The following is a 17,431-nucleotide window of genomic DNA, read 5'->3' as shown; positions in this document are numbered from 1 at the left end:
TATGAATGCTGGCTCTGCAGGCTGAAAACTCATGCAAGTTAAAGACTAATAATTTGGCAATATATTTCCAAGCTTTATTTTTTCTTTCCTTAAACCAGCAAGTCTTAGGCATATAATTTTTTAAATTGTCCACAGTTTATAATTCTTTTTAACAGAGACATCATCTTGTTTTCCCCCTCCCCCAACTTTGGTTGTAGATTGAATGGGTTGCTTCATAAAAGCCATTCAGAGGGGGTCTGCTCTGTACTTACTTAACCAGCCCCACCTTTCTGCAGACCTCTAGGTCCTAAATGCATTCTTTGTTCTTCCTACCTAAACCTTTGACCTAAGCCACCATAATCACTCCTTCTGTTCTTTTAGCAGTTCATTTTCCTATCACCTTGTTCTCAGTTTGTAATCTCACTCAATCAACCAGGGCCTCAAATTCCCATTCTTGCTCTATCAATAGATTCTTGAAAAATCTACAGTTGATTATTTCTGAAATAAATACATCAAAGTTATGATTAATCATTTGCTAGTTTAACTATGAAAATCCTGCACAGGATGGATTTTAATTGAATGATGACACAGATAAGATGTTCATAATCCATAATCAAGAAACCATTACAGAGCAATAGGATGGTTCTGTGGTTCAAAACTTCTATAAAGAGAATAGTACTTTCTTATATTTGTATTCATGTGCCTGCATGTTAAGTTACTTTAGTCGTATCCGATTCTTGGCAACCTGATGGACTGTAGCCCAGCAGGTTCCTCTGTCCATGGGATTCTCCAGACAAGAATACTGGAGTGGGTTGCCACGCCCTTATCTAGAAGATCTTCCCGACCCAGGGACTGAACCCACAAGTCTCTTAGATCCCCTGCATTGGCAGGTGGGTTCTTTACCACTAGCACCATCGGGGAGTCCCCTTGTATGTATGTGTGCATTGCTGAAGAGTATATCCAGAGTTCATCAACATCTCCTGTTATCTTTCTTACCAAAGGCACAGATAAACTGTATGTCTCCCACATAGAGTTAATAGCATACTTAAAATAATTTCTCATTTCTAACATAACAAGTCAGTCTCTACCCTCATAAAACTAGATTTCTGAAGGCAAACAACTGACTCATCTAAGATCACCAGGTTCTCTGCATATGCTGTAAAAACTCTGCTAACAAGTTCCACTCTTATGGACCTCACAGCCTAGTGCGGAGAAAATGCTCATCCACAACAAAAAAAATGAGAATATATCTTTTTTTTAAAACTTGTATTAGCTGAAGACCTTATTTATTTTTGCTGCACCACAGGGCATATATGATCTTAGTTCCCCAAGCAGGGATCGAATCCATGCCCCTGGCATTGGAAGTATGGAGTCTTAACCACTGGACCATCAGGGAAGTCTTGAGAATGTACTTGTGACAAAGGACAATGGTACCACAGTAGTAGATTGTTAAATACTTTTAACAGTAAAATAGAAAGAGCTTCCTCTCTGTCTTCATTAGCAAGCCAAATAACACAGCTCTTGCCAATATGGTGGATAGAGAAACCAAATGGTCTCTGATCACCTTCCAACACTGAAGTTCTATGGCATTAGAACCATACATTGAACTCTGTTAAAACAGACACATATCAAATAACAAACTTAAATGGACACATATCAAGTAACTCATTCATCTGTTTACTCCAGGCCATTGCTCTATTCCCTGGAGCAGGTAGTCTCTAACCTTTGGGAAGAACAGAAATACAGTATAACGTAATTAGAGCTAAAGGGAGATCTTGATAATGCTGTTTGAATTCTCTATTACCAATTCAATGAGGTTCAGGATGGTTAAGTGGGCTTCACAAAACCAATTTGCTCTTCATGGCAGAATACGGCAGCAATGAACCCCCTGACTCACAGCCACATGCGCCTCTGTGTGAGGGGAAGGTTGAAGATCTCACAGTTCTGCTCCTATTTGAAACAATAGCTTGTTCTATAAAGAAGTCTTTATATCTCCCTGTAGTGTCCCTTCATATAATTGTTCTTTCAGCCTGAAGAAATATTTGACCTGATGTTCTACATTCTTCCTCTTCACCCCAGAAAGGAAAGGAGTGGTCAGTCACACGGAATCTAACAAATTTAGGATTAGGCAACACAGACTTCCTCAATGTTCACTATTAAATGAACAAAATCCCAAACCTTGAAATCCTGTATTTATTGCCAGAAATTCTAAACTGGGTGGAGCTGACAATCTCTCTCTTGAGAAGACTACATAGTTAAAAAATGGCTTCCCACATCCTTTAAAGAACACTTAACAGGAAGCTCTTTTTTTAAAGAAGAAAATCAAAGTTATTAAGGGCAGATTTTCATGGGGTAAAAATAAAATCACCTTTGAGCAAAGTCAGTTTCCAGTCAAATTCCTCAGCAGAAAAAGCTTATAGCCAAAATGAATCCAGATCAAAACCCTGTCACCCTGGGGATTTCCTGGTGGTCCATTGGTTAGGACTCGGCACTTGCCAAAAAAAAAAAAGAATGAAAGAAAGACAAACACACACATACACACAACTCTGTTACTTTTCCCTACCATTCAGTATATTCAGCAGAAAAGCACAAATTCTTACCCTACCTGCCCATCTTTTTCTTCAAAGAAATAACCATTATATTGTTAGGGCTATTCTGACGTTTCTTGAACACAGTCACATCTCCAGTGTGTTCTCTGCAACATCATCTAAATAAAGACATAAAGGTGTCTTCATTCCTGCCTTCTCCATAAATTCAGCTTCTTCCTCTTGATTTCTGAATTCCCTGGGTTTCCACGACTGCTAGTCTCCCAGGACTCCTTCTATGGAACCTCTTGATCCCACAGTTTCCAGAAATGTTTTGGCTATCAAACCAACCTCACTACAAACTTCAAACCTCACAACCTCCCCAAAGCCTGTTCTCAGTTTGGGTCAGGAGTTGAGTAAAGAGAGCAAACTGTTCGTTCCAAAATGAAAATTAGTCCCTAATTTTGTGGCTCACTGAGTCTCTTTGGCCCTCTATGAACCTGTATTTATTTCTCCTGCTTTTTGTCCAAGGCAAGGCAAGAATTCTTTCTTGGATTTAACCTTTGGAAAGAGAGCTCATCTTAAATTGGCCCCAGCTGACTTTCAATTGGTTTTCTGAGGCCTGAGACTATATGAAAAGATTTTGGTGACCAAGATCGCTCACCTTCACCTATCAAACATACTGCTTATTCTCTATGTATGAAGCTTAAGTCTCCATAGCTAACTGCTCAAAATATATAAAGAATATTATTCAAACTTAAAATCCCAACAAAAGACTAAATTATAAGAATATATTACTGTTCTATTTTCCTAGATGAAAAGTCTAACTCTACCTTGCAAAATAATGCAAGTTCAAATCAGAAAGAAAAAGAAATCAAATTCTCATTTGCTCATCTGCAATGGAATGTCGGAAACTGTTCTGTTCATTAGGTCTCAGACAGATCATTATCTATATCAATAATAAATCAGGTGACACCATACAGGGAAACATATACTAGGAACAAGTAAAGTCTATTATATCATCAGAGCTACATTCTTTCCAGGACAAGACGTGGAATAGGAGTGTGGTAATTTTACACCATCACATTTTCATCTACATCCATGCTTTTAAATCACAGGTTTATTCTTATTTGGCCAGCTTTCAACAATAGATGCCGTTTATAATCCATCACATGTGAGATTCATAATTTATGATTATGGATCCCTTTTAAATTCTTTGAGTAAGAATGAATAGTTTTAAATTCTCAAAAGCTTGGCCATAATAAATTTTGCTACTGACCTATAAAAAAGGCTAACATTATAAATAACTGATACATTTCCAGAAGAACAATGCAATGACAGAATCAGCTGCCTCAGAAATACTTGACAGGATAATTTTAGGAAAGATACATTCTACTTTGACAATTATTTTCTTAATTCACTTTAAGGTATTGAGAATGTCTTCCTTCTCAAATTTCAAGGAATACTTAAAATCAAAACACCATGTCACAAGTGAGCATAAATTTGTTTTCAATTTAGAATGTGAATTTAATTTAAAAAAACTCAAAAATGTCAATACATTTTATTTTATAATACATCACTTATTATTGATTCCAAATAGCAAGACAAATATGACAACAGCAAATAATTCCTCAAGCAAAGATGCATACAAGTTAATTTACAGAGCAGAGTTATGAGACTAATTTATAATATTTTACAATAATAATTTTAAATTACACTAATCAAAGTTAAGCATATATATATATATACACACACATATATAAAAGTAATGTTAAGAAGCGTATATAAGCCCATCTGTCATCTCCAATTCTCTGTTCACCTCCAATCTAGAATCTATTGACATATTTACTAGTTTATTTTCTATTTATTTTCATATTTACAAATAATATATATGCACTACTATTCTTTCAATCACTCAGACATTTCTGTTGAATTATTATTTACAGAAACTGAGAATTTTAGATTTCTTATGCCAACTCTTTCCCTTCAATCAAGTCCCTAACATTATAGAATATCCATTTTTATGAAAGCTATATTTAATCATTCCATTTTTAGTACAAGGTAAATATTCTTCCCTACTTAGAAAAACTGTTCTTTAATGATCCTTACTTTCTTGAACAATATGTTGGTTTTGTTAACAATTTCTCAATTGTGACATTTGCTTTGACTTCATTAAGATCATGGTCAAACCTTTCCACACCTTTTGAAAACTGTGTCTGTAACATTTTCAAATGAAATTGTCATATGTTTTTGTTTCTCTTCAGGAATACCCACTCCTAGACTCTTTCTTCCTCCTGCTCCAATCTGAACTCTCTGTTCTCTGGCCTGAGTAATACTTTCTCAGACTTTTTTCAACTTCTTTCCTAGTATGACTCCCATCTTTCTTGGATCTCATGTCTTCATTCTTTGATTTATTTTCTTATTTTGGTGAGCGCATCTCCAGAAGTGTCTGTGACTTAGATTTTTGAAATTTTCCATATATCCAAAGTCACAGTTTAGAAGTCTCATGCCATCAGTGCCCCAAGGTTTTGAATGTCTTCTGTTTTTTATTTTTTCTTTCTTTTTCCCTCCTCACTCTGCTATTATAAAATTTAAAATGATTGGCCTGAATATGTCTTTTTTGTTTTTCATTTATTATGCTGGGCTTTCAGCATGACATTTGATTTGAAAATTAATTTCCATTGATTCAGGGAAATGTCCATTTGGTTTTTCATTACAACAAACAGATGTCAGATATCCATGGAACTTTTCTCTAGGATTTGTCCAGAAAGGGTCCTCTCTCTTACCTAAGGAAGATAATTCTATAGAGATGTGCATGGAATTTGAATCAGAATATGCTTATGGAATTGCAAGAGGGAGATTCAAAATACAGTCGTAGAATAATGTCCTCCTTAATTTAAACATGCGTGCATGCTAAGTCACTTCAGTCGTGTCTGACTCTTTGCATCCCTATGGACTGTATCCTGCCTATGTAGGCTCCTATGTCTATGGGATGCTCCAGGCAAGAATACTGGAGTGAGCTGCCATTTCCTACTCCAGGGGAACTTCCCAACCCAGAGATCAAGTTTGTGTCTTTTATGTCTCCTATATTGGCAGGAAGGCTTTTTACCGCTAGCACTACCTGGGAAACCCCCTTAATTCAGGCAGTAGGGCACAAACAACGAAATAAGCTTTTCCATTTAGTTTCCCATAACCATTTTCTCATAAAGTGTTGGTTCTCTACTGATGATTTCCAAACATACACCTAAAACCCCACTGCATCTCCCAAGTCATAGCTCAGAATTTCCGATAGCTAGCTTGATATTGTCATTTTTCCCCTCAGCCACCTCATCCTACCAATTACAATGACTTTAATGACATGACTGAATTCTCAGGCTCAGGATAGCAGAATCGTTTTTAGTTCTTCTTTCTTATTCCCTTACTCTTTTATTCCCTTATTTAAATAATTTGTACCTTTAAGTCTATTGCATTTCCCTCACATCAACATCCAGGTAAATTTAAAGCCTTATAGATTTTCTCATGTAAATCTTTCATTCTTCTTCCTCAAACATTTATTCCTATTGTCAGCTAGGCAAACAGCCATATTACTACTTCTCAAAACTGCTGCAACAGGTTCCTAAACAACTTTGTTCTCTGCTCCCATCCCCCGCCAATCCCTCTTCAATCCACATGAAGTTATATATTCTGTTTTTTCCCCTAATCAGAATTGTTAGAATTTCATGATCAAATTATCTAATGCCAACAAACAGTTAAATTCAATAAACTAAATTTCTTCCAATTTTCCAAGTTCAATTTCACACCAACCTCCTCTGAAGTTCTTTTAAGTGTTTTGATTTATTTAGCATAATACTATGGCCATCAATCTTTTTGCAGTTATTCCATCCTTTAAAAAGATTAGAAGCCCTTGCAGATAAAAATAAGTCTTAATCATCACTGCAATTCATCACCTCTTTTTTTCACATAAGAAGTCTAATAAACATTTAACTGATTTTTTCAAAGGAGTGATTCTTGTTTGTGTTGATTTTTCTACCTTCCATTTAAATCAGAATTTATTGCAAGCTTATTAATAATTCAGAGAGGTTAATGTGCCATTTGGAGACCCCACTGTGGCTCTAGTGCTCTGTAATCATGAGAGATTCCTGTTGTGACATCCAAGTATTCCTGTTTGTGTGTGTATGTCAGCAGGTGGTTTCAGAAATAAAGCACTGTAAAGCAGTGCTTCTCAGCATTAACATGCATTCAAATCAGCTCAGATTCTTGCTAAAATAATGGATTCTCACTGAGGCATCTGAGAGAGGCCCTAAGATTCTGCATTTCTAACAAGTTCCTCATTTATGCTGGTACTACTGGTACTTACACTGCAGTTGGAGAAGAAACACTAAAGAAAACCATGGGCCCATTGCTCTGAAGTGCTGGACTCTTTCTTCCCCACACTAGAGCTTCTCTCAAACCCTTAAATGATGGTGTATTAATTTATGCAAAATAGCCAAATTATTATTTTTCCTGCATAATACTATAGTGTTAGAATAAGTTAGGGATGAACAGATTTGATCAATGTGATTAACTTGCAACTAGCTTAATTGCTATAAGTGATAAATGACCTACTTAGTTTCAACCAATGACATATAAAACTTTTCCCCCTCAGTTTTCTCATACAAAGAAGAGAAGTAATCCATTTAATATCCATTAACCTGGAATAAAAATGTAAAGACAAGTTATGATTTATTATCGACTTAAGTTAATTTCCTATTATTTGTGGCATAAGAAATTATATCCACGCTGCCTAAATATATTTTTAAAGGCCTTGAATTTTCTTCCCACCTTACTTCAATTAATTCAATAATATGTTTGGTTTCTCTCTGAAGCCTATCATAATATCCATTTTGTGCTTTATTACGTCCAAGGAGCTTCTCCTCTAGTATTTAATTTGATCCTTAAGGAGAACCAGAAGGATTATCTATAATTTTCAGATAAGAAAACCTAGACTCAGAAAGAGCAACCAACTATTTTAATGGTGTAAGAACAGTACATGCCAAAGAGAGAGTAAAAACATATCTAGGTCTTCTAACTCTCAGCCTGATCACCCACTACAGCTATATTTTATATTTTAAGATCAATGAGTACACTATCACTTCCCCCACTTCACCATTCCATTGGGATTACTGAAATATTTGTCTTATTTTCTAGACTGTGTCTGGCTCACTGTGGCTTTAGTGAAATAAACGTCTTTATGAGTATCTAAGTAAAAAGCACTTTAGTTTTAATTTATGCCTCTTTTTAATTAATAGGATTAAAATAGCATGTTTAAAGGACTCAGGAAAATGCAAAAGGTATATTACAAGTTCTTGAGAGGTATTCATCAAATTTTGTTAAAAAGACCCAATGACATTCATTTTTAAAATACCCATAAATTTATATTTTACACATATATTGAAAGACCCTCACTATAAGAAGTCCTTAATAGAGCCAAATTTTAGGTTATTGAAGTCATACAAAAAGCAATTGCATATAAAAACTTTTATCTCCTCAATAATTTATAGATAGTAAACCTACTACTTAAAAGAAAAAAAATCTATTTTAACCAAAAAAACTTGACCCAGGTTGACTGGGTTTAATACCAGAAAATTTTGCCTTTACTTAAGTTATACTCTTATAAGTTCCTTCCATATTTATGCATAAGCAGGACACAGTCAAAGTGTCTCATAATATAGCTCTCCTTCACCCACCCCCCCACCCACCCCCCGCTGGGGGGATGACACTGCTGACTGTGCAAACTTCAGTGATTCACATATGTTCTTAATTCCAGAACACTTTTTATATGATACCTTTGTATGGTAATATTAGTAACTTCTACCACTCTGTGAACCTCTACAGATCAATTACATTTAGAAAAGTGCTTTACATATATTGTTAAATAGATTTTGGGTGTGTGTGTGTATTCAGTAGTGCTTGACTCTTTACGACCCATTGGATTATAGCCTGCCGGGCTCCTCTGTCTATGGGATTTCCCAGGCAAGAATACTGGAGTGGGTTGTCATTTCCTACTCCAGAAAATAGATTTTAATTATTACTAAATAAATTTTTTAGATTACAGGCAAGTTGTAATACAAACATTATTGAACTGAAATGCAGAAGACAGATCAGTTTTTTAATTATCTACTTATGTGACTCTGATGTTATCATTTAATCTTTTTGAGTTATTTCCAAATCCTTACATATAAATTTTCTAAACATATGTAGTACTTACAACCTGTGTCATTATATCAAACTGAATATATTTTCATATCTATTTAATCTCTCTTTCCACCTAGACAACATATGACACTGATAATGAACCAGGTAATAGTTTATTATGCAAAATAAGCCACTTTTATTAACTTACGTCCTAAAAGGAGCCTGATTTTAGAGAAAAAAAATTGAGTCTTATCATTATTTTCTTCAATAGGGTATGAATTATCCCATATTGCTCCTGAATCATTAATTATTCCTCACCTAGATTATTTCAATTAACACAAAAAATATGTTGCTGTTTTACTCATAAAAGAAAAAAAAAAAACATTCTATTGATCTCATTGTCCTTTCAGCTACTACTGCCCATGTCTCCATTATAGGAAAACCCCTTGAAAGAATTATCTACACTTATCTCCAGTTCCTGAGCCCAGAATGCATGCTTGTGTTCTGGCTCCCATTCTTGAAGATACTACTCTTATCAAGGTCAACAACAGACTTTTGTTGTTAAATTTAATGTTGATTTTTACTTATCTTTCATGACAGAGCTAAACAGGGCACTACTGATGAGTCCTCTTCTTACTTTCTTCATATAACTTCCTCTACACCACAACTTCTGATTTTGCTCCTCCACACCTGAGCACTTCTTTTACTTCATGTTGATGCTCATTCCTTCTTTCTCTAATTCTCTGACTTAAGGAATTAAAATTTATATATGCTAACTGCCAAATTCATATCTCCAATTGACACTGCCCATAAACTCCAGAAATTATACACTCAAATACTTTCTTGGCATTTCACCTAGATATCTAAAAGACTTCTCAAATAAATATGTCCACTTGATCTTCCCACACAGCAGTCTTTCACAATCTCCACCATCTCAATTAATATTAACCTCATCCTTAGATCAAAAAACAAACACACACCATGGGGTTAGGCTTGATTTTTCTCTTACTTCACATCCACCCCATCCAACCCATCATTCACTTCTAATCCATCAACAAACCGTATTGGCTCTACCTTCCCATCTTCTTCTACCTCTACAGAAGGAATCTGACTCACAGACCATCATTTCCCACCTGGATTATTACAATCCTCTCAGACTTAGCTCCCTAGTTTCCTGATCTCTCCTTTTTATTGCACATAATACAGAAGCCAGAGTGATCCTATAATAACGAAAGTCAGATCCTGTCACCTCTGTGTTCAAAATTCTCCAGGGGACTCCCATAACATTCAGACTAAAAGCCAATGTTTTAACAATGGCAACAGTGAAAGAATCTGATCCTCCTTCCCTTCTATTAACTCTGATTTAATCATTTTTTCTTATTTCTCCCATTCCATCTCTTTTTAGCCATACTGTCAGTTATTATTTTCTGTGAAACATTATTATCTTGCTAGGTATTAATAGTTGTTCCTTTAACTGTCTTCTTTAGGATCCTTGAATGTGCCAGACAAAAACCAATCCCACACACAGCCTCAGTTTAGGGAAAATATGTCCGGGAAAACAAGTGAGTTCATTAGAAATTGAAGTATCAATGACTTGCTCCACATGGGGGAAAAATATATATACATGTATATATGGGGATTCCTCCTATAAGATTGATTATCCTTGTTCGCTATGTACTTAAGGGGAGATAAATTCAGAGCAAATCATTGATTTGACAACAAAAATGTCCACTTTCGAAAGGAGCTTGTGAATGATTTTATGATTCCTTTTAACCCACTCTGAAGGTTACCGACCACTCAAAGACACTCCTCTTATCAAGGTCAATAATGATCCAAAGGCATGTTAACTGCTAGAATATGATGAAGATAAAAATACTGGAAAGTACCTTCAATAAATTCACAGTCTGTGGGTGGTACTGGACTAAGAGAAACTAACTCTAGCAGAAAATCTCTGAGAATAAACAGAGGCAATTTTAATATATGCTGTAAATCTCCAGGAGGAAACTATATAATATTTTTCAAACTTGTTTACACAGGGAAAATTGTGGTCTAGGAACAATCATTAATACCTAGCAAGATAATAATGATTTGCAAAAAATAACTGACAGCTAAATGCTTACTATGTCAAACACTGTTTTTCATGCTTTACATGAATCAAGATACCTTCACAATATCCTTATTAAATACATTAATGCATTTAGAAAACTGCAATACAGAAAGTAAACATCCAAATATCTCACAGACATAAGCAGTTTGGCTTCAGAATCTGCCTTCTTCATTGCTATACTCAATCAAGATGATCAGAATCAATATTAGACTAGTCAAATCAAGTAAGTTGGATGCCTCAAATTGTTATCTCTACTTGAGACATGCCGCATTTCACAGTTATACAGATTTCTTTGCAAATAATAAAAAACATATAGACATCCATTCATTCCTCAGAAAATTCAACAAAATTACTATTCTATCAAATACACTAATGTTTATTTGTATAATAGCAGATGAAATTTTTAAAGGTGACATCAAGCTTTTTTTCTACAGAAACACATAAGTTTTGGAGGAGCAAAAAATAATTAGTACTCTCGGTAGTTACTGAAAAGAGCATATTGCCAAAGATGTAATAATGAAGCCTTGTTTTCTTCTTCTTTTACATATCTTGATATTTCTATTTCTGAACATGCAATATCTCTCTCAAGGGCATAAAGTGGCAAGAACACGGACCTGAACTAGAGAGATGGAAACACACAACTTAGTTCTTTCACTTAACAGCTTCATGCTTTAGGGCAAGGCCTTCAAGCTCTGACCTCATGTTTCTTATCTATAAAATGGGTATAAAAACAAGGTTCTTCATAGTGTCCTAAAACTTAGACACAATAAAGTCTAACTAGGATCCTGGAGTCAGTCTTTTGCCTTATATCCTGGATGGCACAACCCATGATTGAAGTAACCTCCACTCATTTGTTTACCTGTTTATTGTTTGCCTTCCTATCTGGAAAAGAAATTCAAAAGGGAGCAGCGTTTCCTTTTCCAAAGCTTTTGTACGTTCTCTTTAGCTGTATTACCTATTTCATCTTTAGGAGTTTTCCAAACACCACTGCAGATAGTACAGATTCCTGGGTATGAATATCCTTAACTTGTGTAAGTTTCTTCATCAGGAGAACAATATACAAAATGTTTATACTAATTTCAAGATTGAAGTTGGTCATTTTTCAAAAATTAAATCTACTACATCTGCAGTATAAAGTATACAAGTCACTGTGAGAAGCCCACCTTGTAAGGCCATATATATATGTATATTTTATCCTTACAACACAAAATACAGAAACCCAGATCATCCTGTCCTCCAGGTTCCTTACTTACTACTCTAGAAACTGATTTAGCATGTATAAATGTGTAAGAATTCAAAATATTCAACTGAGAGGGAATCTCTTTACATAACAAAAGAACCAAACAAGCTCCTGTGGATTCAGAGGTTCAAAACTAAGTCTATCAAAGGGCATTCTTTAGATAAAATGGTTATTATATTTCTGTTGACCTTTAAGAAATCCCGTAAAATAATCTTGCAGCTGTTCAAAGTAGCTAACTCTACTGATATGGGCTGTGTCTCCGGTCTGCACATAAGGAAGCTTGAGTTATCGAAAGTAAAGCTGATTTTGTGTTCATAAAAATGAATAATTTTTGAAAATTACAATCAACTTTTCATTTGAACTGAATTTTCTGGCCTGAAGTGAATACCAGAGTGGGGTAGTCAATCTCTTCTCCAGCGGACCCTCCCAACTCAGGAACTGAAGTGACTAACTAACAGCAGCCACAGAGCACTACTGGAGGGTGGTTGGGGAAGGAGGGGCAGGGGAGAGGGAGTGTGTGTGGGTAACACGGGTAAGTTCAGAGATTTTTTAAATTACTTCACTGCATTCAGTCTTTGCTATTGCTTTTGAAATGCAGATAACCTACTTGTAAATAAATACCTAAAAAATAAAGTATACTAAATATAAGAACCATAAAAAGAAGAGTTCTTATTGCATTGAATCCAACATTTATACCAGTTCTTTTATATAAGTACTAGGTGCTGGGAGAAGTGAGAATATATAGAATATATAGAGAGATAAATAAAACAAGATTTTAAACTCTTACACGCTTTTGTACTTTGTATTCCAAGTACAAAAATAGATTCAGCTCCCCAAAACTTTTCTTATTAAGAATAAGATAATTACCAGCAGCTACCTAAAATTGTTTTTAATTCTTTTTAATTTTTAGAAACTTATCCATTATTTTCAAATGATTAAGTTACCACATTTGAGTTAACATTTTACAATTAATTGTACAAAATTTTGATTATGACTACAAATTAGCACAATGACAGTCTTTACTTCCTGTAAGACTATCAGAGGGGATGAAATCCCACAAGTCTGTAAATCTCTTTTGGCCCCTCAGTAATCTTAAACGGAGACTGTGGTTTTCTTCAAGCCCATTTGATTTTGACAACTGAAATCATACAGTCAGTCAGGTAGGTAAGTGCCTCAGGGAAGAAAAGCTCTTGTCCAGGGTGTGAGAAATATGAATAGGTACACAGGCTCCCAGCAGCACTTGGGCTGGCTCAGGAGTTGAGCCACCACCTAATTTGAGACCTTACTTTCTTAATTTCTCAGTACCTCAGTATCCTCATTTATAGGAAGATGGTAATAATCTCCACCTCCCAGGGTGGTGATGAGGATAACATAATTCACACACAAGCTTTGCTCATGAGGAATCCCAGAGAGTAATCATTAACTATTATTAAAATTTCTTTACAAGTCTATTTTGCATGTTTATATTCATCAATACAATGCTCTGGCATTATTCACTGTATCACAGAAACCAGGTAATATTTCCTTTTTTTTCCCTTCAATCTATTTTCAAACTTTCTATTTTTTTTTTAACTGTTTGACTTTTACTATTTGTTTTCTGTTCTATGAGGAAGTGAAGTGAAAGTTGCTCAGTCGTGTCTGATTCTTTGCAACCCCAGGGACTGTAGTCCACGGAATTCTCCAGGCTAGAATACTGGAGTAGGTAACCTTTCCCGTCTCCAGGGGATTTTCCCAACCCAGGGATCGAACCCAGGTCTCCCCCTTTCCAAATGGATTCTTTACCAGCTGAGCCACAAGGGAAGCCCAAGGATACCAGAGTGGGGTAGTCAATCTCTTCTCCAGCGGACCCTCCCAACTCAGGAACTGAACCAGGATCTCCTGCATTGCAGGAGGATTCTTTACCAACTTAGTTATCAAGGAACTTAAGGTAAATGTAGAGGCATTTGCCTTAAAAACAGGCAAACAAATCAGACATGCGCAATATGATGGATTATGAAAAGCCCATATTATGTATCCATATCCCTATTAGGATAGAAAACATTTCCATAATTCAAGGAAGTTTCCTCTCACATTCCTTTCCATATGATCATCCCTCAACCATGCAAAAGCAATATCTTGATTTTTTTTTAAACCATAGGTTAGTTTTACCTGTTCTAGCAATTTGAGAAGAATGTAAAAACTCAAAGATAATGATGCTAGCTTAACTAGCATCATTATTTGTTCATGAGATATAACTTCAAAACAAATACCAACATATGAAATGTGTAGTGTATGTAATAAAATAATTCCACTTATGCTTACATTAAGCATCAAATTAGCTTTTACTATTGATATTTAATTTGAGCTGAAAAGCTATCTTTTAAAAGATTACCTTTTAATCTTTAAGATAAAAAGTTATCTTAAAGATTAAAACTGCCAGCATTATTTTTACCTGCCAAGTTCAGAATAAAAGAAAATCCCCTATATTCCTCTCATTAGTTAAGGTATTAAAGAGGCCAAGGGGATACCAGGAAAAAAAAATCTTCAAGCACGAAACTTGGCACATCCTCTCTCTCTCTAGAAATATATATATATTTATATATTACACATACATATAAACATGATGGTTAAATACTAGCATATAAACTTTGCTTTTAAATGTTTAAAATTAATATAAAAGCGATTAGATTTCACTTCTTAAATGTTTTCTCATCTGTTTTAAGCCTTTCACACTTCTTAAACAATAAAATATGTATATGCTTGAGATATTCAAGATATGTTAGTTTGTTAGTATTTTGAAGATATCTTAATGTTTTTAAAAAATGCCAAGGATAAGCTAATTAGTAGCAGCTATATGGAATTAACAATTTTTCTATTTTTAGGGTGTTAGGTTGCTCACTGCAGGCCTAGGAGGCCTCTACTTGCCCAGCTTCAAGACCAAAGAAAGAGCCCAGGGTCAGCGACAGAAATATCAGTGGTTTAACAGAAGTGGAGCTTACATGTCTGAAGTAAGATCTTAGAGCAACACCCCACAGAGGTTATGACTGACCCCAGCGCAGAACATGGCAGCAGGCTTCACTCCCAGAGGCCGGGGGTTAGCGGGTAGCAGGGAGGGAGGTGGGGCGATGTTACCATTTACAGAAAGAATTGACAGTAGGTTGGCTCATCAGTTACCAGGGCAATCAGCAGAAACCCCTTCCTCCGCTTTGATAGGCTATCTTGGTGGCTAAAAGTTAGAACAATCATTAGCTGGAGCCTAAGCAAGCATGTAGAAGTCTAGCCGATGTAGGTGAAACGGGTACTGGTTGAGCAGGAGACTTACAGAGAGCAAGAGAAAAACCATCTTGAGTGGCCTGACCATATGTAGGGATTGATTTATTTTAATACAAGCTGACTGCAACTTGAGGATAAAAATTTCCTAATTATGCTAATCAATAGTTAATACTTGTAAATAATGAACTGAAAAGTACACATGGACAGATTTTACATCTATTTTCTTCACCAAGAAAAATAAATAATTGGGCTTTGTGTTCTATAATAGTATTATTATTAACTGATTACAAACATTTCACTGAACTCAGCATGCATTTCTAAATAAAAGAAGAGATGCTGAAAAACACTGACACATTTACCTTTGTAGGTTAGCTTGAGTCGTGGAATATTTTGCTTAGAAGTTCTAATGACTGGAAGAAACAGCATGGTCATGCTTATCATCATCAAGGCATGAAAAAGATGAAAATTGTGGCTTCTGGACTTTGGTCTCTCATCTTTAGTAACAACCATGATGAAAACAATGTTCTCTTTCAAACAGTGTTAACTGAATCTAAAAAGAAGAAAAAAACTATTAATATAGCAGTTTGCAGATTTCTCTATACTTAGTAAATTATAGTTTTCTGAATGTATGTTTTTTAAAAAAATAATTTCTCCTTCTCTCTTGTTCTGCTCTTACAAATTGTTGCAGGGGGAATGAATCAGAACTGAATAATAAAAATGTAATAAATAAACAGCTGGCTTTATTCAGACATGGAGATGAGTGTAAAACAAAAACTTCAACTACTTAGGTCAATTAGCATCCCTTCTTCTAAAATGTTTGTCTTGTTTTATGCAAATATAGGAGGAACAAATTCTTTCTGTATCTTGATGGATTCATGGTCAGAAAAGAATACCGGTAGAAGCCTACTCTTGCCTCATACCTTCCTCAAAGAAAAAGATCCTCAAGTAAAACTGAATAAAAGCTATCATTTTGAGAGAGTTCTTTTGTTTCTGACCAAAAAATATTCCCAAGTCTACCTATAATTGGGACAATTAAACATGATCTGGTCAGGGCCACCAGTACAGATTTTAGACCTGGGACAAGGCAATCTTACCTGCAACCTATATTACTCCACACAGGGTGGCACTAAATATAAAATACTGTAGAAGAAAAAAATTTATAAGAGCACATAGTTATTATATGTTGCCACCATCAAGCTGCCTTGGTTGTCTTTGTTAAGACATGGAATAAATCAAAACTCATATATTTCCAACTAAGTCTTGTAATAATAATTATAAATAATATTCATTGAGTATTTACATGAACTGGTACTTTTTAAAAAGTGGTGTAAAAATCTTATGCTATTGTTCATTGTATGTTTTTTTACCCTATTCAAGAATCCATATTTATTTAATTGCATTAAGCAGGTTCAGCTGCATACAACAAATTATGATAAATTCCCTTTTCAGTTTTGCTATTGCTGTTGTTGCTAAGTCGCTTCAGTTGTGTCCGATTCTGTGCGACCCCATAGACGGCAGCCCACCAGGCTCCCTCGTCCCTGGGATTCTAGAGGCAAGAATACTGGAGTGGGTTGCTAGTTTCTTCTCCAATGCACGAAAGTGAAAAGTGAAAGTGAAGTCGCTCAGTCATGTCTGACTCCTAATGACCCCATGGACTGCAGCCTACCAGGCCCCTCTGTCCATGGGATTTTCTAGGCAAGAGTACTGGAGTGGATTGCCATTGCCTTCTCCATTTCATTTTTATTCTGTTACAAATATTTTCTAATCTTCCATGTTATGGCTTTTCAAACATATCCATCATTTAAAAGTGGACATTTAAATTCCAAATACATGGAGTTTTAAAAATATCTTTGTTATTACTCTCTCATTTTGATATTAATTTCTAGTTTAAATACTTTCTTCTCTACAATCACCCTCTGTGTTTTTTTCAGTCTTCTAGCTTCAGTGAGGCTTTAAATGGGTAAGTCAAATATCTCCTTGGTAAATGTCACATTGCAGTTGAAAATATGTGGGTAATTTTCAAATATCTTTTGATACTGATTTCTAACATAATTCCACAGTAATAAGAGAACAGACTATATGATTTCAATAGCTTTAAACCATGAAATTTTTGCACCTTCCTTTATGTTCTTGGATATGTTACAGTGTCTCCTA

At 35.2% G+C, this 17,431-nt stretch overlaps 1 protein-coding gene across 1 annotated transcript in view; it reads right to left on the bottom strand.

The window, feature by feature from the left end:
* SEMA3D (semaphorin 3D) overlaps nucleotides 1-15,823 on the bottom strand; it is a 139,696-nt gene extending 123,873 nt beyond the window's left edge. The window contains exon 1 of the mRNA XM_040260709.1: nucleotides 15,637-15,823. Within this exon, the coding sequence (XP_040116643.1) occupies nucleotides 15,637-15,787 (151 nt within the window). The 5' untranslated portion in view covers nucleotides 15,788-15,823. The remainder of the gene's footprint in view (nucleotides 1-15,636) is intronic.
* Between the last annotated feature and the right edge of the window lie 1,608 nt (nucleotides 15,824-17,431).

This window comes from Oryx dammah, unplaced genomic scaffold (assembly GCF_014754425.2).
Source record: "Oryx dammah isolate SB20612 unplaced genomic scaffold, SCBI_Odam_1.1 HiC_scaffold_18, whole genome shotgun sequence".
Classification (NCBI taxonomy): Eukaryota; Metazoa; Chordata; class Mammalia; order Artiodactyla; family Bovidae; genus Oryx; species Oryx dammah.
This window is presented reverse-complemented; position numbering and strand designations above follow the sequence as displayed.